The sequence below is a fragment of the Pungitius pungitius genome, chromosome 8, assembly GCF_949316345.1.
Source record: "Pungitius pungitius chromosome 8, fPunPun2.1, whole genome shotgun sequence".
In the NCBI taxonomy this organism is placed as follows: domain Eukaryota; kingdom Metazoa; phylum Chordata; class Actinopteri; order Perciformes; family Gasterosteidae; genus Pungitius; species Pungitius pungitius.
The window spans coordinates 11,564,013-11,590,534 of NC_084907.1; the positions used below are offsets into that span (position 1 = coordinate 11,564,013).

The 26,522-nt window shown below is 46.0% G+C and overlaps 1 protein-coding gene across 4 annotated transcripts; it reads left to right on the top strand.

Annotated features, from left to right (window-relative positions):
- Positions 1-6,268: 6,268 nt before the first annotated feature.
- On the top strand, positions 6,269-26,511 carry slc41a1 (solute carrier family 41 member 1). 4 transcript variants are annotated; one of them, XM_037490803.2, is made up of 12 exons: positions 7,036-7,620; positions 8,009-8,122; positions 8,350-9,109; positions 13,494-13,601; positions 17,628-17,699; positions 19,417-19,561; positions 20,921-21,067; positions 22,060-22,207; positions 22,623-22,702; positions 22,883-23,017; positions 23,113-23,261; positions 23,779-26,511. In XM_037490803.2, exons 3-12 carry the CDS (start codon positions 8,624-8,626, stop codon positions 23,962-23,964), a joined length of 1,656 nt encoding a protein of 551 aa, XP_037346700.1. In that variant the 5' UTR covers positions 7,036-7,620; positions 8,009-8,122; positions 8,350-8,623; the 3' UTR covers positions 23,965-26,511. The 4 variants fall into 4 exon arrangements, with proteins under 4 accessions (XP_037346698.1, XP_037346700.1, XP_037346697.1 ...); XM_037490801.2 differs by lacking the exon at positions 7,036-7,620 and adding an exon at positions 6,269-6,449 and having other exon boundaries at positions 8,009-9,109; XM_037490800.2 differs by having other exon boundaries at positions 8,009-9,109.
- The last annotated feature ends 11 nt before the right edge of the window (positions 26,512-26,522 follow it).

The following is a 26,522-nucleotide window of genomic DNA, read 5'->3' on the forward strand; positions in this document are numbered from 1 at the left end:
TCAGCCCCTGGCTGCGTTCGAGGGGCCCGCCGTTCTCCTCTTTTCGTTTTCGTTTGTCTCTTTTGTGTCTCCTTCCACCTTCACCGCTCGACCCCCACGGTCCGACCTCTACGGCAACACTGAAGGGTCATAGCAGCTCGCCGCGTACTCTATACGCTGATGACCTTTAGTCAGGATAAAACCTTTCTGACCACGTCTGGGATGAAATGGCTTGATGGGATTCAAGTGAGGCTTTTTGTGGTTGCTGGGGGGAGTAGATCCACCCCCGGTTTCTGGAAAAAAAGAATAAATGGGTCATGTGACCACATCATTTTGAAAAGCCATCCATTTTACTCATCCTCCAAAGAGAGATACGTAGCATGAGATGTGCACATTTTTGCTTTCTCTAAAAGTAACATTTCTATAATTGTAGTTTTTTGATTGTTGTGTCTAAACAATTATTAGTCTGAAAACATTTCACACATGTTTTACTGTGTTAGCAGACTACACAATGAGTCTATAGAGTTAGCATGACGTTAGCTCTTAACTGCTAAATCATGCTAGTTTTTAAAAAAACGTTTTACCCCCCCAAAGGCAGCACTACTATATACCTGAAAACAATTATTGTTCTCGGGGATGAATCACATCCTGAAAATGTATGTACATCCTTACGTTGAAGGCATTACTGTCTCTTGTCTATTACGGCCTCCGTGTAGTCTGAGTAAAAACTGGCACAAATCACCCCACTCTCCCCTAAAACTATATTCCATCAGCACATTGTGTGTGTGTGTGTGTGTGAGAAACGCATGAGTTCATTCAGAAGGGTTCTTTTTACAGTTGATTCACTGTCTTTTGACACATCCTGGGGTGTAGATCTGCAGGCCAAAGTCACGCTGTACGGATGTATTTCTATTTCTTTGTCAGTCAGCATATGATGGCCATAAAGCTGGAGGTGTCTGGCTACCAGGGGACCAGTCCGGCACATTGTGTACACGCATACTGGTGCCAGCATGGTAGACCCAGGAGAAATCACAGGGAGGAGCGTGCTCTCATTCGAGCACCTGTAATGGCATCACGCCACGGTCGAGCTCCGAGTGAGAGCAGGAAACAGAACACAGCATTTTAGTTCAAGTTTTGAGTACTTCTTCACTGTCTGAAAGGTGGTTCCCTTTTATTTCGTGGAGAAGCTCTGCACAAAATGGTTTGTTGTGATCACACACGGCGTCAAATGAAACCTCCAAGTGAAAAACTTCAGTCTCAGTACTGAAGTACAATATACGTGATTCAAACTTTTCAGAACCGGCACATGAATCATTTTGCAACGTAACTATTTCCCCCAGTGGCACGGCGGTGTGGGGGTCACTGTCGCCTCGCAGCTAGAAGGTCCTGGGTTTGTCTCCACCCGTCTCCGTCCAAAGACGTGCTCCGGGCATTCGGTCAATCGGTGACACTTAGTCCCCTGTGGATGTGGTTGTTTGTCTGTGTCAGCCCTGTTATCGGAGTACCGTCTCTCGGCCTGTGACCCCTGCGTGAAGGATCGGCGGCTTTAAAGGTCTTGTCACCTCGGCCCGGTGTGATGGAGACGGAAACATTCGGTGGATGTATTTTAAAACACGAACACGTAAATAAAAGATTAATACCACATGGATGGACTCCACTATAACTCCTCCTTTGACCACCAACGAACGGCGTCAGTCTCCATCCCTCAATTTTCCATCTTTCCATGATGATGTCTGTTTGGTTAAATGAGTGAGCCATATGCTGGGAGGTTATTCTTCACACACACACACACTTTAAGGCGGTCAATCGGTGAGGCTGGTTGTAATTCTGTAGCAGGTTGTCAACGTTGCAGTCTGTCTGTGTCTGAATGAGTAACCTTTTTTTAATCATCACAACAGCGACGCCGTGTTCGACGTGAATTTCCGCCTAGCTGGAACATTGGCAGCGAGCTGTAAACGCTGCTACTGTATACGAACCGTTGGAAAGGTTGCGGATCAGAGCCTGGGGTCAGAGGTCAGGACGAGCCCTTTCCATCTGCACCGTTCCCAACTGGTTACGCCGGAACAACGCGTGCAGGAATTGGAATGTAATCCGACCGGAAGGTGCGGTGCAGTGGTTATTGGGAATGTGTGCGTCTCTCTCTGTGTCGTCTCTGTGATTTTCTGACATATTGTATTGCCGTGATCACAGAAACCCACGCAAAGAGAAATCAGTGAGTAAACCACGGCCATTGGTACGATAGCAAAGAAAAGGCACCACATTAGCTCACTAAAGATCTTGAATAACGACCAAAGGAAACGTCTCACAGTCACAGCTTCAAACACGTTTTTATTGGCTGTGCTGTACTGGGAAAAAAACAACCCCGATCTAAATAAGAGTGTAATTTGTAACATTAAACGGGACATGGGGGACCTGGGTTAGCACTTCCATTCTGATCTTTTAACAGTTGCTCTCACTCCCAACTCTTCAGTCAGTGGCTCATCGCCTCAAACTACGACGCTATGAACCCATTTAGCATCCGTTTTCCCCAGGTCCAGTCTCCATTTCACAAAAGTAACTTCTTTGATAGGTAAAAGAAAGGGTGTCTGTTACATGGGACGTTAGTAGGTGCGTCTAAATAATACGTAATGACTAAAGGAAAGCATTTGGGGCTTCTGGTTTGGATATTTGACACAGACATCGGAGGTCGTCCACAATGTCGTCCTCCCTGTGCCGCGTTGTCCAGATGTCAGTTAAATCACATCTGGCAAATGTTTTTCTTGCATATCCGGTCCCTTTAAAGCTATCCACAAAGGGTATTTCTACATTCTCTTTCAGTTATTTCAACGGCGTAATAACAGAGGCCTCCTGCCTCCTCTCATGTAGAGGTTAGCTTAGCATACGCTTTCAAAACTAGTGAGAAAAGCAATGAGCAGTACTGAAAGATGCTCTCAATAGGAAAGACTTTTTTTGACAGATGGCTCGTCCAATCACATTCCACGCATCTTCTCGCTCTGTGATTTGTCTCCAAATCCCCAAAATAAGGTTGTTTTAATGCAGTGATATAAGCGCCAATAAGAATGATGATGAAAACTGCAAAAACTAGGCCCAGTAGTAATAAAAAGGCGCTAATTTACCGAAAGGAACGAAGGGGCCGCACGATGAGAGAGAGACAAGAGAGAGAGTCATTCATTCTGAGCTGAGGGAAGGTTTCCAAGTCTCCCCCCTGACATTCTTCTGGGCTCAAAGAAGTCCCGGGACAGAAGTGGCCCAAAACTGGCACAGACCGCCTCGGCGTTGCCAGGGTCCGCCACTCTGGAGGCGTTGCTGGGGCCCAGCGGTGTTTTTGTCTTCCGTTTTCACCTCACTTCCTGGTTTCAATTTTTTTTTTCTTTTACAGGATCATTAACCACCAGAAGGACCTCGGAGTGTCCACATGAAGTACTGCTCTGTTTATTAGTGTGTGTGTGTGTGTGTGTATGTATATATACATATATATATATATACATTATACAAGTGGGTGAAATAAGCATTGAACATTTTTCCTTGTGTCATTTCACATTATCACACATAACTTTATTTCTGAACTTCTTTGTTTTGGTTTCTTTGCATGTATGGATTATTTGGGTTGTTACCAACATCTGGTGGACATTTCATGTCAATAGCTCCTTTGGAAATATATTTACTGAGAAAGTGGTGACGTGTTCGATTTCCCCCGCTGTACACATACTCCTGAACATGCAATCAAACGTCCCTCTGCAGGTATTTATAAGCACACCTGAGCTAAGGAAGCCCTTGATTAGTTGCACCATGTGTGCTTGAGACAGAGGGTTGAATCAAGTATGAAGATGCTTGTTTAAGAAGGGGTTTAATGATTTGGAGACTGCAGTAGTGATTAAAAGTAGCATTTTGTGTTGAATTTGGATGGTAATATTAGGTTTATTGAATTATTACTATTTATCTTCCAAAACCTCATTATACCAGTTGTTCTGTGACATCTGGGAATATTATTTTGTAATAAGCAAAATAGTCAAAACCATATTATCAACAAAATACATGATATACACAACGGTATACGTTGTATGTGATGTATGATATTGGGTTGTTATGAAAATGGAGTGGATTTGTGTTTCCAGCATTAAGAAATGCACAGACGGATTCTTTGTCCACATTTGAAAGCATTAAAGTTCCATCTCAGGCCAAGCGTCAACAGAGTGAGCGAAGCAGGAATCCACATAGTCAACCAGGCCAAGAGCTTCCTCTTACCTGATCCACTCGGTACCTGTTCCACCCGGTACCTGTTCCACTCGGTACCTGTTCCACCCGGTACCTGATCCACTCAGTTCAAAGCACCATTGTAATCCACACAATGCTAAACCGCTGCAGGTAGAGAGCTGCAGAGCTTCCTGCTAATTCTCTTGGTCTTCATAGCAATAGATATTATTACTATTCATTCAAAAAAAATATTAATAATCGTATTATATTCCTTATAATACAAGCGTACTGAGTCATTATATTAATGTCATTAATCATATTGCTGCTGTTAGAAAAGAAAAGACGTGAAACTGCAGTTAGACTTTGAATCAGCGACGGTCTGTCGTAACATTTCCAGTTAAAAAGTAGCTGATATTCTGCCAAAAACATATCCTGTCCAATCAATAAATGACAGAGATATTCAACTCAGATGTGTGTGTGTGTGTGTGTGTGTGTGTGTGTGTGTGTGTGTGTGTGTGTGTGTGTGTGTGTGTGTGTGTGTGTGTGTGTCTGACCCTCATACAGCCAGTTCACACATGCCTTAAAACCCCCAAAAATATATTCTTCATGTAAAACAACAAGACTCTTTCTTTGTATCAGAGTGATGTGCAGTCTGCATTCATACATACTCCAATTGCTAAAATATATATGACATAAACAAGTTTATGGTCTCAATCGCTTGTTTAACCAATTCTTCAACACAGCATTATGTTCACTTTGTACATTTGGATCTTTGTGATTGAAAGCTTGCTGCCATAACGCATTACTGCCTGAGGACGTTTTGCACTGTTGACATTTTCCTGTTGTGAGAACAGAGATCTGTTATCAGGATTTTCTTTTCTGAGTAAAAGAGATAAAATCAGTCCGTAATAAGTGCTTTTCAACTCTACGTTGGCCAAATTACAGATAATAATAATGACACCTAATAAGTGTATAATAAGGAAACCTGCTACTTTGGAAGAGGCTGCAGCACGTCGACACTTAAACAACAAACAAATTCAATGTCAAACATTTCTCTGAAGTCTAGAAATATTGGCTCCAAAAAGTGAGGGCACGAGAACAAAGAAGAACAACTAAGTCAGGCCCTCATGGACGTACATTTGCAAACGTAGCGATATCAGCGCCACGGGCAACCCGCAGAAACGCTGTGATACTTCAGCCCACGCCGTATTTACTCATTTACGGATCTGAATGGGCTTCCTTCTCTCCTTCTATCACGGATCCAAAGTCAAAAGAGCAAAAACGGAAGTTCAGTGACTTTGAAGTTTTTGCGTGTTATTTGGGCTGAGAAACGTATGAATGGACTAGTGCGCTGTAGCGTTGTGTACTTGTGATGCTGCCACTGCTGGTGCTGAGACTGTTGCTGCCAGATTGAGATTATTCATACCAAATATAATCAGTCATTTAATTATGATTCTATGATAGATGAAGCCATTTCAAGTTAATGAAAACCTGTATGATTCTGAAACAGGCCGACCATTGAGTCAGATTTAGTGATCTAGCGCCGAGGTCACAGGAAGCAGGAAGTGCGGTTTGGGGTTGTCTGCTCTGGGTACTGTGGTGGAGCGGCTCCTCTCCACGGACTGGACCTCTGTGCAATGTCTGTGTTAGATAACAGGTTTCAGGTGGTTGGACCCTGTGGCTCTCCCTGCTGACCAGAGACCCGTTATGCTCATTAAAGTGGCGCTTCGTCTGGTTTCTCCCCCCGTGTGAGGCGCTTATTTATTCCCCGTGTTGAAGGATCATTGACTGGAGTCCCGCTTCCACGGCACCAACGTGCGTGCGTGTCCATTCATTCAGGAATCTAGGGCTGTCGTTAAATTCAAACTTCTATCTCTGCCCCCCCACCCCCCCACACCCTGGCAGTAAATTGCCAGACTTGCATGCGTGAGGCTGGCAGCGTACGGGAACATTATCTCCACACACGTGGTGGCGTTGGGTGGAGGGGACTCGGTGTCATCCGTCCAGAGTGTGGAGGGCTCCCCCCCCCCCCGCACCGGACGGGGTGTATTACAGACGCGCATGCCGGGGGCCACTGGTCGGGTGCAATGTGACCCGGTCGAATGGACGGAGAGACTGGGGGACGGTACCGCGGGGGGAGCACGTGTTTAACCATTAACCGCCCCGAGGCATGCCGGTACCGAGGGCTTCATAAAGGCGCGCGCATCGGTGTTGGAGGTGGAGGAAGTGCGTCTCCCTTACCGACCATCACCTGCTCCTCTCCGGGACAACACAAGGTAACCGGGGGGGGGGGGCTCTTACATGACGTCCCGCGGGGAGATATTTTGATTGGCGGGTCTCATAGAACCGAACTAGCGACCGGCTGTGAGAGATACCTTCATCTAACGGAACGCGTCACTCGGCGACTCAGGCGGCCAAGTCGCCCCCCGCTTGTACCCCAAGTGACAGAAGTTTAAAAAAAAAAAACACGGCAGATGAGTTTCACTGCGCGTGGCAGGACGCGGTCGGTGACGCGGGCTCCAGCCGGGGGTTTGGAACAGAAACCCCTCTGACCTCGTTTCAGCGGGCGGTAGAACAGAAAAGGAGGGTTCGTCTATTCAGCCCTGACCAGGGGATCACTAATTTACGCCTTCGCCATGTTGGGTTCGGGCGGCATTGGTCCTGACTACTAAACAGAGGGTTGCTTCAGCGCGCGGGGAGCCAAGCGCTGTGTGCTGATGTCGCAACACGCAGGCAGGATGAAAGCCGCGTCAAGTGCGCGGTGATGCGGCCGGAAGCGAGCGCACTGGCGTTCAAAATAAAAGAGCCGAACTGATACCGCTCCGCGTCAGTTAGGTCTTCTTATGTCTACTGTCCCGCTGGTTCCAAAGCGCGTGCGTGTGTTAAGTTGGGTTGAGTTGCTGTCATTTGTTATGAAGAGTCGGACATTTTAAAAGTCCTTCTCACCGCGTATAAACCGCCGCTAGCTTAGCATAAATATCTTCCGCTAGCTTAGCATGACAATCTGTTACCACGAAGACGTCAGGCGCCGCGTTTCTCTTCGACATCTGTCTCTTTGGGGTGGCAAGGTCTCATTTACATTTCACTCAACCGAGCATTTTACATTCGTCTTTTTTTTCTAGATTTCCGCTCGCTTGACAGGACGCGGTGCGCTTAATTTGAAAAGAAGAGACCGCAACCGCTGCTCTCGTCGTCAATGGCGAAAAATTGATTGTTCGCGTGACACTCCTGTTACGGAGGATGTACGCAGCACCTCAGATATCGGTAGACATAGTTTTAGCCGCCGGGAGGGAATCTGGCGCTGGATGAACCTCTTTTGAAAGGGTCGCTTCGGGCTCACTCCTCACGTGAAGCCAGCGGAGAGCGGAGCCGTCCTGGCGACAACACTAAGGGTGTATCATTCAAAAAGTCCTTGTCGAGATTCTAGCAGTTGTTATAATAATTGTGGTGAGTTTACATGAGTTTTTTGTTTGTTTTTATTTGTATGTTATATCCTTGTAACATTGATATATTTTAGTTTGTTAAGTTTAATTTTCTTTAGTGTGGCATTTGTTCTTATCCTACACATTCATAAATGATTTCTGTTTCTGATCAAATCAATTTGTATATCAGTATTTTTTTCAAAAAATGGAGGTTTGAGCTCTGTTGTAGTTTTCAACTCTTGCATGTTGCTATCTTCTTTTACTGTTAAAGAGTATCAGTATTATTAACGTTACATGATCTACTAGCTGCTAATATTCGGAAATCAACTATCAATGGGCCTGAATCTGGCTCATATTAAGGATTTTAATATTATAGTAATTTGGAATAATCAATGAATGTGCTCTGTCCCCAGGTGACGGTCCTCTTTAGTTGGAGAGGAACTTTTCCGCAGGCTGCAATTCAATCTTCATATTGCAGACCTTTAAATATCTGACTTGCAAACCTCAAAGCAGCCACGTGGTGTAAGGTGAGACATTCCCAGCCTCACCAGTCTGCCATGATCAGTGGACTCGGAGCATGACCAGTCTGCCCACTTCACACCTCTGATTCAAATTTCTTTACACATAGTTCAAACTCAACTTTGAGCTAAACGAGGACTGTTTGCAAGTGACTGGTAGGGGATTCATCTCGCAAGTCCCCTATTGTTTTCTTTTTTTGTTTTCAACCAGTATGCCCTGTTCTTTTTTTCGCAAGTCTACCCTAAGCACCTTGCAGTGAATGGAGAACATACTGGTTCTGCTCCCGAAGCACCGACAGGAACACAGGCTCAGCAGAAGCACGGCTGCGTGTGGCTCACCAAACTTTTTCACATTAGTAGCGACCCCAAGTCCCTGTAAGCCTCTTTAATGGGATAAATCAATTGGACTGATCAGGTTCAAGACCAGATCAGGTGACCGATTCCACTGTGACTTCTCCGAAACAAGCGGACCCTTTCTTATTAAGCCAATTGTCCTCCAAAGGCGTCCGCATGGTACTTTGGTCGAAAGAGCAAGACAAACTCCCTGACATCGACATGTCCTCCGGGGCCATTGAGGCGAAGACGGAGGGAGGGCCCCCGTCATTGCCCCTGCTCAACTCCAACGGCTCCGTCTCCCCGGTGATCCTCACCGCGGGCCCCGAGGAGGTGGGCCCGGAGACCGGCGGCGAGTTGGAGCTCACAGAAGTCACCTCGCTAACCGAGCGGGCCGGCGAGACCGCGGAGGATGAGGAGCGGTCGGAGATTGTGGTGGCGATGGACTGCCGGGCCAATGCCAAAGGTCAGAGGGAGGAGGACGCTCTGCTGGAGAACGCCAGCCAGTGCAACGAGAGCGACGACACCAGCACCGACCAGAGCCCCGAGCCACCAGCCCCCCTCAAGGAGACCTCCTTCTCCATCGGCCTACAGGTGGTCTTTCCCTTCCTGCTGGCTGGGTTTGGGACGGTGGCGGCTGGAATGGTGCTCGACATTGTTCAGGTGAGTGATGGCCAACATTTTCTTTGCTACATAGTGCGCATTCAGCTTCTGTTTATAATATTTAAAAATAGGGGCTCTGTTCTGGTTCTGATTAGAAACTGGGGTTGTTCTCTTTCAGGTTAGGAACGCTTTTTGGATAGCACCAAAATGGCTAACGACCACTTATGCTAACACTAATAGAAAGGTCATTAGTCCGGTACTGACAGGGAGATAAACTATTCTTGACTTGAACATACCTCAATATTCTGTTGTAAAGCAGCAGACTTCATCTGAATGAAAAGGTTTTTAAACAAACTAGGCAAATTTAGAATATAGGGAAACCCTCGGGCTTGCTTAAGCAACACGTTTATCAAGGAGCAAATAGTCAAAGATAAAGAAATACTAATAGGAGAAGAACACTTTTTATTTGATATGCCTTTTAAGGCATTGTAACTCCACCCATGGCCCGGTGCAAGTGTGCCCGAAGGGAGCCGAGTAATCGAGGTTCGTCGAACCCGTTTGACTGAACTGGTTGGAAACCGCGTGTCTCACAGCTGATCCGCCTGCCCTCATATGTTTGGTGACGGTGTGGCTGTAGTCACACACCGTGTGTGTGTGTGTGTGTGTGTGTGTGTGTGTGTGTGTGTGTGTGTGTGTGTGTGTGTGTGTGTGTGTGTGTGTGTGTGTGTGTGTGTGTGTGTGTGTGTGTAACACATGAGTTCATTCAGAAGGGTTCTTTTTACAGTTGATTCACTGTCTTTTGACACATCCTGGGGTGTAGATCTGCAGGCCAAAGTCACGCTGTACGGATGTATTTCTATTTCTTTGTCAGTCAGCATATGATGGCCATAAAGCTGGAGGTGTCTGGCTACCAGGGGACCAGTCCGGCACATTGTGTACACGCATACTGGTGCCAGCATGGTAGACCCAGGAGAAATCGCAGGGAGGAGCGTGCTCTCATTCGAGCACCTGTAATGGCATCACGCCACGGTCGAGCGCCGAGTGAGAGCAGGAAAAAACAAAAAACCCGCGTTGCGCCGTCAGAGACTCCATTACCGCGCAGTTAGGTATCCCCACTAAAGCAGGAATGCAGAGGTTTGAGGTCAAAAAAGTTTTCATGCTGCCTCAACTTAGGCACCACGCTGCGGCAGTCCCTCTAGTTTCCAAAACACACAGTGCACTATTCCTATTGGAGGTAAGGCTGGGAGAAAGAGGAGACACAGAACCTCTTGTGAGCCGCGGTTTTGCCAAAGCGGGCCAACCATGAAGTAACTCTCGGCGCGACGTGACACTCGACTCTCGGCTCGAACCGATCGTTCCAGTGGGTTCAGCTGTGCATCTAGCAGGTTTTCTTGCATCCTAATTCCCCCGCTCCATGACACCGGGGAACGCTAACTCAACTAATCCCCCTTCGCCCCCCCCCTCCCCCCTCGTCCTTGCTGGAAGGTAATTGTTGTCTAACTCTCTCTCATTCCCCCTCTCTATGCTAAAAGGAACCTTGGAAACTCCACCAAAGCCCGAGCCTTTATTCAACGCCCTCGCCGGTACTTGAGTGTTAGAAGTTGCGGTTTGGAACATTTTTGCATCACTTCTTTGAGTTTCACCTCTTCAACTTTTGACTACGTACAGCGCACACACATAGAGCTCACGGCCTCACTCTCGTTTGGGGATTGGCCTAGAAAGGGCCGTCCAGGCTGGCTAGTGACCTTAAACCGTCGGCCTCTTAAAGCCAGGGCTGGAAACGGGGCTCACGTGGGTGACGCATGGGTGGTAAAGGTCAAGAACTGCTAGTTTTCCCTAGAATGCCAATGTCAAAGGCCAACTGGGTGATTTGTTATCAGTCACTCGGGAATCAAAACATCACTTTTTTTGCCCCGGAAACCCGCAAACCAAGAATGCAACTCCTCGGCCGAGTACTTTCTAACTATCACTTAAGTGTCTGCCTCTAGCCGTCTCTACTGCGAGTCTGTAGACTTAAACACTAAAATGAAGCTCTAAATAGGTTCTACAGTGCTTCAGAAGAACAAAAAATACAGTAAACATGTTATCCTAACGGGTTCAACACCGGCCAAGCCCTCCCCGCCCAGAAGACGCATCCACTGGCTTATTCAGTAAAGGCCTCATTCCCGCAGCTGAACTGGATGTGCATCCTTCTCATCTTGTTTTTTTAAATATTTGCACTGCTTGCTCCGGCCCTTGTGATCGTATTGGTCGGGTTTTTTCCGTCAGCCAAAGATGTTATATCCCAACAATGATTAACAACATATCCGGTCAGAGCTATTAAAAGCTGATCACATCCTAGACAGCTGCTTGGTGGGGATCTGACTGATAACCATCTGAAGGATTGTAAGGTTAGAACGCTTTTGTGTCGCTCCAAACCCTGGTTAATATGTCACTCCGTCAAGGACTTTCAGGAGTCCTTGGAGGGTCCCACGTTGCGTGTTTGCACTCCCCCTTGTCGGATATTTTAGCCTTTCACCCTAAACCGTCCTTCATCTGTCCTCTGGCTTCATCAGGGCAAAACAAAAAGATTTTGGGGGCTTTTTGGTGCCTTCGGTTTAAAAGAATACCTCACCAACGAAATTATAGTCAGGCCCAGCGTTACTTTGAATGTCTCTGCAAACCAAGTAGGAAAAAAGTGGGCGAAACTGTTTATGCAGAAGTATTTTCTAATACTGAGATTTTAGAAGATGAAGATGCATGTGTTGGAAAAGTAGTAAGCAGCAGTACTTCTCAGGTTGTGTCTCTATTTCCCTTCAATGCATCAGCTTCTTTTGGTTCCGTGTTTCCTGTCTTCTTCAAGAACTCAAAGTAACGCGGGGAGCGTCACTGATATGCAAATGTTCGTTCTGAGGGTAGAATATTTCTTTAATGCCAAAGGGGTTTTGTTTCACAGCTGCCGTTCATCTTTCAGGTCCGACCCCAGTGCGGCCATTACTTTAGGCCCCCGGCTATGTTCATTTTACCCTGCATGGCATGCCTTTGCACTCTGAGGCTGGGTCCAACATGTACCCCCCCCCCCCCACCCCCCCCCCCCTCCCTCGTGGAAACGGACACCACCCGATTTGGTTTCTGTGACGCTGCCTGAGTTGTGTCCACGTCGCCATTACCTTCAGCTCGATGCTTCGTACAGCAAAAACCGATTAAAAGTGGGCCTTTTTTTTTTGCTTAACCGGGCAACCCGTCCCATGTGGGGCTCGCATACCAGAGCTCCTATAGGTCTGTACACAGAGGTACTGGGGCTGTCCAGTAGAGTTCCTGGAACCGAGGAGGTGGCCATGAGGAGGGAGGGCTGGCTTGGCTCGTGGCCAGTGTTCCATGGAGACAACAACATATATCACCACGGGGCAGGAAAAGAGGGTGATAGGGGAATGAGACAGAAGTAGAGAGGGGGAGAAAGCTTGAAAACACGAGGCTGTGAAATAAGAGAAGAGTGCTCACAGAGGTGCTCACAAGGCTGCCTGGCAGAGGGCAGTGAGCCAGGCACTGGCTGTTGGAAAGGAGCTCTGCTTGGCCTGGTGACAACCAGGGGATAGACGGAGGGAGTTTAACCCACTCTGGGGTTTTGGTGCCACGCCTACAAACTGAGCCGTTCGGTCCTCATCGGTCCTGTACATCTGGCGGCGCAGCGGGAGCGGCGTAGTAAAACAGAAACACAAGCATGCTCACGTGAGAAAAATCAGGGCCAGCAGTGTCCAGCAACAAGTCTATTTTCTGCATCCCTTTTTTTTAGGCTGGGTGAATATTGATTCAACTTTTGGCAGACTGGGTCGTAAGTGCGGGGCCCAAGATTAGCACTTTTACAGGGAATGGATGAATTGCTTGATAGGCCTCAGCTTTGTTGTTTATCAAAAGTAGAGGTCCAAGCCCAACATTTCATGATTTTGCTGCTACAAAATAAAAACAAAAAATGGGAGACTTTACTTGTCAAGACATCTTGGGAAAATGTGTTGCTCACAGGGTTAGTAGAGCACAAATAAACCTGCAGTAGAAGGTTTATTAAAAATCATGGAGCGGTAATGAGATGTGTTCCTTTAACTACAAAATATACAGTATGTCCATTCACTCTCATTGAAGTGTCATGTGGACACGTATGCAGAAACAGCAGAGTTCAGATATGCCACACAAGGTTTCACAGGGGATCCAACACGTGGTCTGGCCAGCAGTCAGGCTGGAGGTTATTGAGGGTCAGGTCTAATTACACCATCTTTAAATTTAAACGGTTTAGCTTAGCAGAAGGCTATGCATGACCACTTGTTAACACGAGCTTCATGACTGAAATAGGGCGTCGTTCCCCCAAAAGCTGACCAACCAATTAACATCATGATCATAACTGGTCATGTGAGAATCCAATATGTCATTACGTCGATGGTGTGTCCCTGATATTATACGGTGGTCTTTGCAGCACTGGACGGTGTTCACGGAGGTGTCAGAGGTGTTCATCCTGGTGCCGGCGCTGCTGGGACTCAAAGGCAACCTGGAGATGACGTTGGCCTCCAGACTTTCCACCGCGGTAAGAAGAAGTGTGTGTGTGTGTGTGTGTGTGTGTGTGTGTATTTTTGTGTGTGTGTGTGTGTGTGTCCGTCCCATTAAAGCTGGTTGTTCTTGGGATCAAACGTGATGTTGGCAAACATTTCATCCAACTGATACCAAAATTCCCGTTTATTCTTTTGAGATGTTCCCAAAATAATAAAATCTATTCATAACCATGTTCCACATTAAAAAGCTGACCCTTTGATTTGGCACCTCGAACGTCACATGGGTCCGGGGTTGAATCCCGTCCGAATCACCGCTCCAACGCCAGGTTCAGGACTGAGCTGTTGGTCCATCTGCAGCCTCTGGGCCAAACGCACCCAAAGTGTTTGATTGTTTTTAATCTTAATGGTTTTACCTTTTTGTAAACTGTCAGACCTGAGTTTGGCCTGATTGACTGATTGAGAGGTTGGGATTGACAGACTGTGATTGACAGCCACAGCAAAACAATCAAACAGGTTTGACTAATCTAACCTGAACGGTGGTCCAAAAATGTAGGATGATAAACGATCTCTGGAATCGGCGTCGTTGTGTAATCGTAGCTCTCCTTAAGCTTTTCCCCTTTACGTTTCACAAAGTCGAATGCTGCTTTTTTATTTTGCGGCTGCAGGGTTCCCACAAGTCCACCTCCTCGCCGTCGACACATCTGTTGTCTGCGGCTGCACTCAGCTGTGGCCCGCGAGGCCGTCCTCTGAGCTAACTTGGTCCAGTGCATGGTCTAAGGGGTCAGCGACCTAGCTGCACACCCTGCAGTTCTGAAGGCATAAGAGAATGAGTCCGGAATGGCTCTTACACGCAGCAATCCTCACATTCTTTCCACTGGCCTGTGGGACACAGATGACGAAGCTGTTCAGCAACAGATGTGTCACATTCATGTTTACGCACATTTCTATAGTTCACTAATCCGTCTGGCTACAAGATGCAGTAAATCCACACAAGCTCTCAATCCTTAAGGGATCAACTACATCGGGGAGTGGTTGAATAATGGAGACCAGCAAGATCATATTTGTTTTTAAGTAGTTGGACAATGTGGACACTAAAAATACAACTGCAACAAAGAATCACGAAGCTGTCAAATATTAAATGAATTGCAAACTATTTGGGTTATTAACTAATCTAGCTATTTCAATAAATTAGTTCCAGTGTTTTGTAATATTTACTGAAGTGTTTATCGATGAGTGGTTGGTCAATGACCCTTTTTGTTGGACTTTTTATAAACCAGACAACTAATTAATAAATCAAGCAAGTAATTTAATTTGTAAAGAGTTGCGGAGACCCAAATCGGATCTTTGTGATCAAACCTTTCAATAATACTTCAGCAACCAAGGAATCTAATTCTTTAAGTTTTCCCAGACAAAGTCTTGTCTGAGTTACAAAAGATCAGAATCTAGTCCGTTAACACCAGTCAAGCCTCATGAGCTGGATTTCCCCTTCAACCACCACGTCCGGTTATACGTCTTCTGTGTTGTAGCACTGCGTCCGGGGGGAACTTACAGCGGTTTGGGGTCAACAGGAGCATTTTGTCACGGAACGTTTCTGGAAAAGAAGAACTTCTCCCTTTCAGACTGTGGCTATGGGTTATTTTACCACGATAGATATATATTATACTGAATCTGCCTGGGAGGGTGACACAAACACGATTGTAAGACTTTTATTTAAGTTTTGCAGTGAATGTTGAATATTGAAGTACAAATTAGCATTGTGTTCTTGATTGCATTACATCATTCTGGGATGTTTGCTGAAATGAATGGAGAGCCCTACGTAGAAAAGGTTCCACCACTGGTTGTAATGTCAAATCTGGAACTTGTGGTAAGTCACTAAAAAATATAAAATAAATTGTTACAGCATGCAACAAATTCATCATAATTTCCTGCAAACACAATTTTTGCAGGAAATTGGAGTTTAAGACTTTTTCACTTAGTGGGTAGAATAACTTTTCAACCTTTTTTTATTTTGCACAACCGTCCAATTTGTGAAGCTTCTGTAGCATGAAAAATGATTCTCCCATCAATCATCCCAAAGGAGGCCGGAGCGAGGCGCTTGCCCTGAGACGTGGTCGGCTTGGCAGGCCCCAGCAGGACCACCTTTCATTCCTCGCTGCCGCTAATTATGAGCAGATTAAGACCCCCGCTAGTTTCATAATGCGCTTATTAGCGAAAAAATAAATGACTGGCTGGCTCTTGGAATTTTTAACTCGCATGACCTTTTTGGTTTTATTTTTTACTCTTTCTTTTACCCACTTTGTCTCTAAATCGCCAAATGAGTTATATCGTCATTATTTATTTGACAAGGGGATATACGCAGTTGATTCTAACTTCCGTCATGTTCATGCTTATACACATTTGGATAATTGTGTTACTCCAGCTTGACAGCATCTGCGTCTGAGTTGCACCTGTTTTTACTGCTCTTCTCAGAGATTACAACCTCTTCTATATGGATCTACGTGTATATATTCACATGTCTGCGGGTTCCAACATGTTGCAAACTACCGATTTGCTCTGAAGTAAAAGAGTTCGAATCGGACCACTGTCTTGATTCCAAACGTAGTGATTCTTTTGAATAGTTGCAAGCTCCTTTTTTCCCCATTTCATGTCATCCATCGCTTAGACGACACTCGCCCAAAACACTGCTAACCCAGAAACACACGCGACACACACACACACACCCAGGTCGAAGGCCTGGCATCATCATCATCATCATCCTCATCAACACATCATTGCGTAACACCTGGCAATGCCTCAGTAAATTTCTCCGCTCAGCCGTACACTGAATTGTTCTTGCAGGTTGTTGCTCAAAAAGGTATCTTTGAATGAATTTCCAACAAACTCTTTGACTCTCATTAAATGTTTGTTTTAAATGGGTTGGATGCTCTCTTAACTCTTATCTAATATCTGAAGCTGTGCGCCCGCCTTGGAACACGTCGGTGGTAGCAGGAGGCGTCCGTGCACACGTTTGCATGGTTGAAATCTCGTGGCAACTGTCTGGCAGATGCACAGGTCTTAATGACGTACAGCGCCATGTCAGCCAGGCTGGCCAGCGTTCTGTCACGTTGCCGGATGTACTCGTTGTACCAGGGTGGCTCTATATTGTGAAGGGGGAAAAAAAGCCACAAATGCACACAAGCGGAGAAGAAATGTGCCATTATTCCCCCTCGACTAACACCCAAAGGTCAACCAGTGTCTCCGCTGTTTACCCTGTGAGCTCCATTAGCACCGCAGCTAGCTGAGAACCATGTAGAGGCACCATATATGTTCTAATGCTAGACTCAATTGAGCATTTCCAGGAGCATTGGTCAACTTGGGGTAACGGATACGTCGCCATAGCAACTTGGCAAATGCGGAAACGGAGCCACCTTAGCGTCTCCATAGGGACGGGTTTCTGGCTGCCTGGGCCTGTGTAGTCTGATATTCATACCTGTCCCTTTAGCTGCTAACTACACCTACAGTGGGTATGTTATGTGACAGTAGCACACAGGGACTACAAAGAGCACTTCAATGCAAGAAAAGAGATTTTTCCTTACAAAATATTATTTATTTGCTCACTCAACACCAGAATAAATGTTTTTAAAAATGTCAGATATTTCCAAGAGAACCCAAAGCGTGAAGCTTTGAGGAGGTGTGTGGGTGTGTGTGTGTGTGTGTGTGTGTGTGTGTGGGTGTGTTTTCAATGCCTCCAGATGTTTCTCTGCATTTGTAAATGTTGGAGGAGAGGAAGGAAGATGCTGTGTGTGTGTCCTCTCTCTGTGGATGAGCATCAGGATCATTGCTCTGGTCACACAGAAGCCCAATGTGGCCACAGACACTTCACACTTGTGTTTGTGTGAAAGCAGGGAGATGAGATAAGTGGAGTCGGCCGCAGGGTGGGCGATCACATCACAGTGTCTTTGTACAAAGAACTGACATCTGATTGTTCTTTTGTGACCAAGCGGCAGCATGCACATACACACACACACACACACACACACGCTCTAATAGGTTGTCCTTCTGTGTTCTTATCTCTCTTTCAGGCTAATATTGGTCAGATGGACACAGCCAAGAACATGTGGAAGATGATAATGGGGAACCTGGCCCTCATCCAGGTAAGGAAAAACCTCTCAGGGGGTCTGAACTGAACTCCGGTGTCACGGAGCCTCTTTGGGACACTTAACTTAAAGTAGGTAACCGGGTCTACACGGTTTACGTTCAAATGTTTTCATTTCAGGGTAACTTTTTATGAACTGGAGACTTGTCATCCTGAGGGACTCATGGCTCATTGCAATTTCCCCAACATCAATGCATTTGTCCATTCTGCTCCTCACAGGCTCAGATTGATATTATTGAAATAACCCTAAAGAGAAAAATGCGTCTCCTGCAACATGTCACCCCTCATGACATTTTAGAACTTCTCCTTGGTTAGACACAGTAGCAAATATTAAGTATGGTTTTATTACCCCTGTGGGGGTTCTCTGGGGAATATTAAAAAACACTTTAAATACAAATCTGAGTTTGTCGGTTGACAGGAAATCAGCATTTCTAATGGACATACATTGAGTGCAAGCAGCAATCTGACTCCAAACTGTTCCCTTCGTACTCACAAGTCATTTGGACACAAACCGTGTGAAGAAAGAGTTGAATTTATTCAATGTAACACACAAGTAACGAGGCCTTTGCTTGTTTGTCACAGCATCTCGATCCGTGTCCCGATCCCTCTTTATTCTGCTTTCCTTTAAAAAAAGAAGAGCTTAATTGAAGTTTTACATGGCCATGTCTCTTTTTCATTTTAGCGGTTTTAAAGTTTTCACGAGGGCACCTTGTGAGCAATGCACCCAGTGACTCGTCATTACTGGCAACACCCATCCCATGTGTGTTCCTTTGTGATGAACGAATTATGCACTTCACACACATGCGACACCGTCACAGCAATTTCCCACCGATTTGTCTGGTCTGACTTCATTCTTGCAATGAACAAGGTATACGTATCCCACACCCTAACAGGTGAAACGAGTCGTGAACATTCAGAAAATAACTGCACACGACGAAAGGGACTAAAGCATGCAGACTCACTGCTGAGGGAGAGAGACCCTCCATAGGGAACGTTTACCCATGTGGCCTCCCCTGAGGGTCTGCCATTTCCAGTGGGCTTGTGGTTACGTTGCATAACGTTACGCGTTTAACCCAGTGGTGACACAGCCTCCCCTCTGGGGGTCAGCATGCACGGACTCTGGATCCCACTGGTGCTATAGGGTTACAATGGAGGCACAGATTTGCTTTGTGTGTTTGTGACACTGAGGTGCACCAAACAGGATTGATTTAATGGAAGATTACGAAACCGAAACCAGGTTAAAATGAGTAAAAGTGGATTGGAAGGTAAGCAGAGCTCCCCAGTGGATTTAAAAAGGTGTCCTCGTCATGATGGTTGCTTACCAAATGAAATGGACACACTGGCTGTCTTAGTTAATAGGCTATGAGAAAACCTGCTCTCTATTTCCTAGAAAAATGTTACATCGTCTGCCTATTGGTTGCTTCTTTAAATTATGGGCTCAGCTGATGAAGCAATACCGGTTTTTCCCCAAAAAATATTTTAAATGGGTGTTTAAAGTTTTGGTGCAACATATTCAAAAGAATATATTTAATCTAGGAGTAAAAAAAAAACATTTGTCGTAAATCTGAACTTAAAAATAATTGAATAAAACCAGAGCTATTTGCCAAAGCCACAGTTCCCGAATTCTCTCAGTATTCCACACAGATGTGTGTGTATATGTATGTATATATGTATATATATATTTAATTTCCACCGATGCCTTTGTGTGTGTTCAGGTGCAGGCCACAGTGGTGGGCTTCCTGGCCTCCATCGCTGCTGTGATCTTCGGCTGGATCCCTGAGGGACACTTCAGGCTGGGCCACGCCGTGCTGCTGTGTGCCTCCAGTGTGGCGACTGCCTTCATCGCCTCTCTGCTGCTAGGTAGGGCCTCCGCTTCCAGGACGTCTGGGCCATTCGCAGCGTGAACAGCTACTCGCCGTGCGTTTGTCACCTCCTTAAAACTAGGATTCTCTACAATAGACAATGAAGCAAAGTACGCTTTAGGGGTTATGCAAATGGAATGTAAACACAGTTTACCAGACCAGTGTTTTATGTCACAGATGACTAGTGGGTAAAAATGAAAATTGGTCACTCCTCCGCATTCCAAGATTGAGATGAACTTTCATTCATCGGTTGCAGAGAAGCACAGCTGCCGTACTCAGGGATTTAAAACATCAGTCCAAATGTTGATCTATATTTCACACATGTCACATGGTGACAGTCCCATCCAACCAAGTTCCTTTTGTGGCAGCTGTTGATGTTCTTTTTTCAATTCATGATTAATGAAATGAAAGTGAACTTTTTGCGATCAAAACATTTCCAATAAATCACGAGTCCAAATATTGGTGATGAAATACCATTTACCACTAACCTAACAGAATATTCTGCTTCATTCCCTGTTGGCTGAAAAAGGAATATTTAGTGAGTTACTTTGAATGGGACACGACTCGCTCATTTAAGTATTCTTATGCCCGAAATACCCTTTTGAATAATTACCGTTTCTGTTAAATTGCTAACACACGTAATGTGACGTATAAATCACACTTATTGAGGCCCTCAGAGAGAACAACCTTTAACTCGCCTTTATTAATGCATTGGTGTGTTTATTGACTTTACAAACTGGAAAGAAATGTAAATATATTTTCCTGGTCTTTTGCATTGTGTGAATAATAAATAAAAAAATGAAACCGCCTATATCATAAGGAAAGTTAAAAGTTAAAAGATGAATGATTTCGATGGCGCCCAGCTGTGTGTAATCAGATTATTAACCATATGGTGACAACATTCGGACTGCATCGTATCATTTAGAGATCTGCGGTGTTTCGTTTGTGTTTAGTGTTTTGACAAAAAGCCGTTTTCTTAAAATTGTAGAAAGCCGAGTACGACCCCTCTCCCCCTTTTGCGTCCACATTACGCTGCTTAAAGGGAGTTGGACGTGCCTCAGGTGCACTTCATGCCCTACAGATGCTTTGAGAAGGGGCTGTCGGGCTGGACTTTGCCCGGCTATTGTTTTTGAGCTGACATCCTCATGACAATGTAAGCATGGGGATGTTTACTGGGGGTGGTGCAATACAAACTTACCCTGGCTACACCCTGCAGGGCTACATTTTCTACTTTGTGTTCGCTCCTGACACTCGACCCCAGCGTTCCACATGTAGCACACGCACCAAGGCGCTCCACAGGCATCCCACGCGCCTCTCTTCTAACCCGAGACCTCTCTTGACCTTAAAACACCCACAGGGCTCATCATGATCGGCGTGATCATCGCGTCCAGGAAAGTTGGCATCAACCCCGACAACGTGGCCACGCCCATTGCCGCCAGCCTGGGAGACCTGATCACCCTGTCGGTGCTGGCAGGCATCTCAACCGGCCTGTACAAGGAGCTAGGTAACAAACACGCACAGGTGGTACATTAAGTATCTGGAAGGCTCGATAATGGCCCCTAATAAGCACCCACCTCAAAGTTTAGCAATGTCTTTGGCATTATTAATTGTTTTATGACATAGTTCCCCCTCATGTTTCATCTGCAAAGAGAGTGGCCAAGAACAACTAGGAGACTGACTGTGAAAACATTTTGTTCAAAAGCAAACAATAGAATTGGTCATACCCTTCTATTCAGATGTCAGATACAGATACAGTGCGTTCCTGTATAGCAGGATGAGTCACACAACGATACAATGGAAACATATTTCAGTAGTTGGCGTGACCAAAGTTGCTCCGCATGGTGGAACCCGCGCAGCCTTTAGGCCCCTTTGGATAATGACAGTTAAAGGGAGCAGTGTTTGTAGAAATGTTTGATATGTGACGTCGCTGCTTTCTGCGTGCGTCAAATGAGGCTGAGAGCCGCCCGCAGCTCACTGTGAAACCCACGAGCTATTGTTAGCGCTGTGTCTGTCAGCCTGGGACCAACCCAGTTTCACTTCACCGCCTCCACGGCACGGACTGACCCGGCAGCGCAAAGGAGCAGCGACGGCCAATGCCCACGTCTCAGGAGAGTCCGACAACTTCAGTCCTACTCACTTTACATGCAAACGCCGCTCGTTTGAGTCTCCCGTAGGAAACACTGCCCCCTAACTGTCCACATCCAGCCCTGCTCTGTCCCCTCAAGCTCTTTCAGCTGGTATTTGTCCACTCTCTTGTTTTGCAACATATGGCAGCAGGAATGATGGCAAACGTAGTATGGATTGTTATTTGATGTCCCATAGCATTGCTTTGTTTTCCCTGTAGGATGCAGTGACAGCAGGGCACAGTGTGAAGCATCCTTGCAACGTGCTTTCATTTTCATGCAGCCCCCCCCCTACCCCCCGTGATCAACTAGCCTCCGCACACATACGGGCCGCATAATGTGTGTGAATCCTCCTCCTCTTCCTCCCGCACAGAGTTCAACGAATACGCCAACCCGCTGGTGTGCGCCGTGTTTGTGGCCCTGTGCCCCCTGTGGGTGCTCATAGCCAGGAGGATCCCATCCACCAGAGAGCTGCTGTACTCTGGCTGGGAGCCGGTCATCATCGCCATGGCAATCAGCAGGTATGGCACGCAGGGATTATGTCCCCTGCTTCACCTCAATGACCTGGCAGAATGCTGCGGGGTCCAGGAGGGGGCAAATGAAATGTATGAAAGAGAGCCGCACAAACAGACCCACCTTTCTCCCCGGAGCAAAGTGCACCTGCTTGCACAGGTAACCATAAAAGGCCCTTCCCATTGACTGCATTCCCAAGACTGCATATTGCAGATAATATTATCCACAAGCTGTCAATATCCTCACACACTGCCCTTTTACTATCAATAATGTGTCAATACATTCGTTTCTGGAAGCTGTCTGCTTTTTGGGTTAGATGTTATTTATTTGCATTTAATGTATAATATATATATATATAGTGTTTTTTCCTTCTTTGATAAGCGCGTTGCTTGATTGATCGAATCCCTCTCGCCTGTCTCTCAGTGTTGGTGGTTTGATCCTCGACAAGACGGTCACCAATCCAAACTTTGCTGGCATGGCGGTCTTCACCCCGGTCATCAATGGTGAGCAGCCCTAAAGCCCCACAGATGAAACTGGAACCACTTAAAATATAACAACAGCCATTATGCTAATGAGGGAAACCTCAAACGGCGATTTGGTGCAGAGACCCGAAGGAGAAACGGCTATCAACATGTGTTCAATCAAACCAATATTGGCTGTTCTTATCCATGTGTGTGTTTCAGGGGTGGGAGGTAACCTGGTCGCAGTTCAGGCCAGTCGAATCTCCACCTACCTGCACATGAACGGTCTGCCCATGGGGGATCCCAACCAGATCCCCAGGAAGTGCCCCACCCCCTGCGCCTCCTTCTTCGGCTCCTGTGAGTGGACGGGCGGCGTAACGTCCCACTGTCTCCGTCTCGTCCCCATCGCGTCCTCTGAGCGCTTCTGAAAGTTGGTCCTCTTTCTGTTGCAGCTGTGAACTCCCGCTCAGCCCGAGTGCTCTTCCTCCTGGTCGCCCCGGGTCACCTCGCCTTCCTCTACACCATCAACTCCCTGAGGGGGGGGCACACCACCCTGACGGCGCTCTTTGTTTCCTTCTACATGGTTGCCGCTCTACTGCAGGTACACACCAGCACGCTCTTCTCTCTGCAGCTAACGCTGAGGAGAGGCAAATGTTTACTGTCGATAAGGTAAAGACAACTTTTATGATTATTGTTCTTACTGCTACTATATATGCAGGGAGATTTCAAGAAAAGTGTTGGTTGACTTACAAATATTAAAGATCGTGGATTCCAGTAAGAACTGTACAATAAGTTACATATTGATTGATATCATCAGAATGGACTTGAAGTTGAGAGGCGACGCATTTTAAGGAGACTAAAAAGCTTAAGCGCGTCCAACAGTAAGCAATCGGGCCCAAGGATTTTTTTGCTCCCCCCCCCCGTTGCCTTCCGTGCAACCACAGCCCGCTCGAACCCGATTGGGCAATACTACTCTGACTTCAAAAGGAAACCACAATCCTGATTACAGGAATGACACAGACCCGGTAGATCGAGTACTGGCTTCCTTTAGCTCGGCCCAGATTCCTCCATTTAGTAAAAACTAAACCGGAAGGCATTGTGCTTCTGTGTGCCTGCAGGTGTTGATCCTTCTCTACCTGGCAGACTGGATGGTGCACTGGATGTGGGGCCGAGGCATGGACCCCGACAACTTCTCCATCCCCTACCTGACCGCTCTGGGCGACCTGCTGGGGACCGGCTTCCTCGCCCTCTGCTTCCACATGCGCTGGTTCATCGGTGACTCGGACTCTAACGCGGGGAACTGAGTTCGCACAAAAGAAATAACAAAAGACACACATTCTACGCTTGCGCACACGGATGGTGACAAAACACGACTGACATTTTCTTGTCTACGATAAAAGGGCTAATCTCTTGTAGATCTCCAACTGATGGTCTGGTGCCTGAAGGGGCAGTGATGTTTCATCTGCAGGGCATGAGCCCACAGCACAGACAGTATCTTAAACCCACACCTCGACCAGTGAACACACCCTCCTCCCATTTTTTTTTTACCTAGCAACTGAGTCCCGTTACGTTTGCTGTTAACACCCTATTAACAATTATTAGTATTGTTGATAAATAGCGCAGTTGATATGAATTGTTCCACGCAAAAGTCCAGTCCTCATTATTTTCAATGGCAACCAATCAAGTTTTGGTACAGCAAGTGCTATGAATATTATATTTGTCTCTTCTAGTAGAGATTGCATAGGGCTAGAAATGAGGGGGGTTTTACTCTAGGGGACTGCACCTCGAACATAACTAGTCCCTTCTTGGCGTCGCTCTCTGTCAGAGGGATACTTCATTTAAGTCTTCATTAGAAACAATCAAAGGCTTACGTTACAACCAGCAGGGGTTTACCTCTGCTTCGTCAGCATTTAGAGCCTCCTAATTAAGGGCTATTTCCATTAATGAGAATTGTGTGCTCACTCACACAATGGCCTATGTTTTAATCTTCTAGCTTCCCCTAGAGTCCACAGAAGTTGCACTGATGCCTTTTGTATTGGCCTAATCTGCTCAAATTTATAAAGTGGCCTTTAGAAAGATTAGTCTTTGTTCAATAAATGCACAGAAACACTGGAAAGTAGCATGTGGAAAGCAGCCAGTTAGGGGGCATCGGTACGGGCTTCATATGATGTGGTCAGAGACGCCTGATCTCATCCACCCACTCACTACTGGAGCAAGTTGCTGTTATGTGGCCCCATCCAGGCGCCCCCAAAGGTACGACTGCAAACCGCCTGCCGAGCTCAGCCAACCCGACGCCGCTGTGTTCACGTCACGTCGCCTCGGCCCACTCAGGGTCAGCTAACGGTTCCGATCGCTGATGTTTTGCACCGTTATTTTTCTCTTTAATTGCCTTTGGGGAATCAAACCTGGATGTTGATATTTTGCTATGAGAGACAAATGATGTTTCCTGAGGTTGGTGAGGCTACAGGAAGCCTAAACATCCAGCTATGGCCAACTTCGGCCTTTTTTTTTGGTGTTCTGTTGGTTGTTTAGGTTTTCTTTCCACCAAAAGATGATCAGTCAAACCACCCGCTCGCATGTGCATTTAGATCAATTCTCTTCCACGGAATGGTTTAATCGCGGGTGAAAGAAATCTATGCAAAGTTTCTGCGTGAATGTCTTTTTCTGTTGATTCTGAACGTTGAGGAAGACTGGAGCGCTGAAGGCTGGTGATTCATTCAGATTCTTTCTAATCAATTGATCCTTTCTCTTTTTTACACACAGTCAAAACTTTGTTCACCATTTGATTCACACACAGAATTAGAAATTAGAAAGATTATCAAAAAGTTGTAAAGTCATTAATATAAGGGAACAATTCAGAAAATATAGAAATAAATTCTCAGTCCTGGCCCTCCTGAGCCTTCTGTATATCACGTATGTAATTCTTAAAAATACCTAATAATAATCTCTTCGGTGAGGGAGGAGCGTGTCCTTTCGTTAATGAATGACTCGACGGGGAAAAATGTGGTTCAACCTCAGTGACACTGAATCTGCCCCCTGACCAGAGGTGAGGAGGAGAGTGGAAATCCCGAGGCAGACTCATCGGGGCGCCTGTGTGCGGCTCTGAGGGCGCCTGCAGGATGCGTCTGCGCTGCACACAATGTGAACGTGCAGAACTTGATTCTTTTATTTTGCGGAAAATCTTATGGTCTTAACTATTATTTTTTAATATCAATTATATGATTTTATTTTCTATTCTTTTCCTCCGCTCCCTAATCTGTTTAACGCTTTGTGATTTATTTTTTATTTTTATGTTGTAACGTTTCACCAAGCAAACAACCGCTGCAAAGATGAAAGTTTTTTGCGCGCTGGTCAAAAGGCCCAACGTACTGTAATCTGCAAAAAGAAGCAGACCCCAGAGGACGCAGCAGGGATCCTCTCTGTGTCCTCTGGAGGGACGTCTTTATTCTGTCTTCTGTCCCACAGACTTGCTGTAAAAGTTGCATCCTTCCATCCGTTCCCTCTCAGTCTGGACCCTCCACTCTGACTGAGCGGGTGCTGGCATTCTGCCTCTGTGTCAATGGAAAGTTGTTAATACTTCTATAAAAGGGGCAAGTAATGCTTTGTCTATTTATTTTTAGATTGTGCACAAAGCAAATTGTACATATTATATTTATTCTATATATATGGTTGTTTATTTTGTCATTTCATTTTGACTCCTTTTCCTTGTCACCATGTTGGTTTTTATCATTTTCTCGCCTTTTTTTCTGCAAAAGGCCAGTAGAGCTTCTTGTTGCTTGCCAAATGGTGAGGCTAACAAATAGCACAGTGCCTAATACCAATCTGTACACACCTCACACACACACACACACCCTGTCTCACA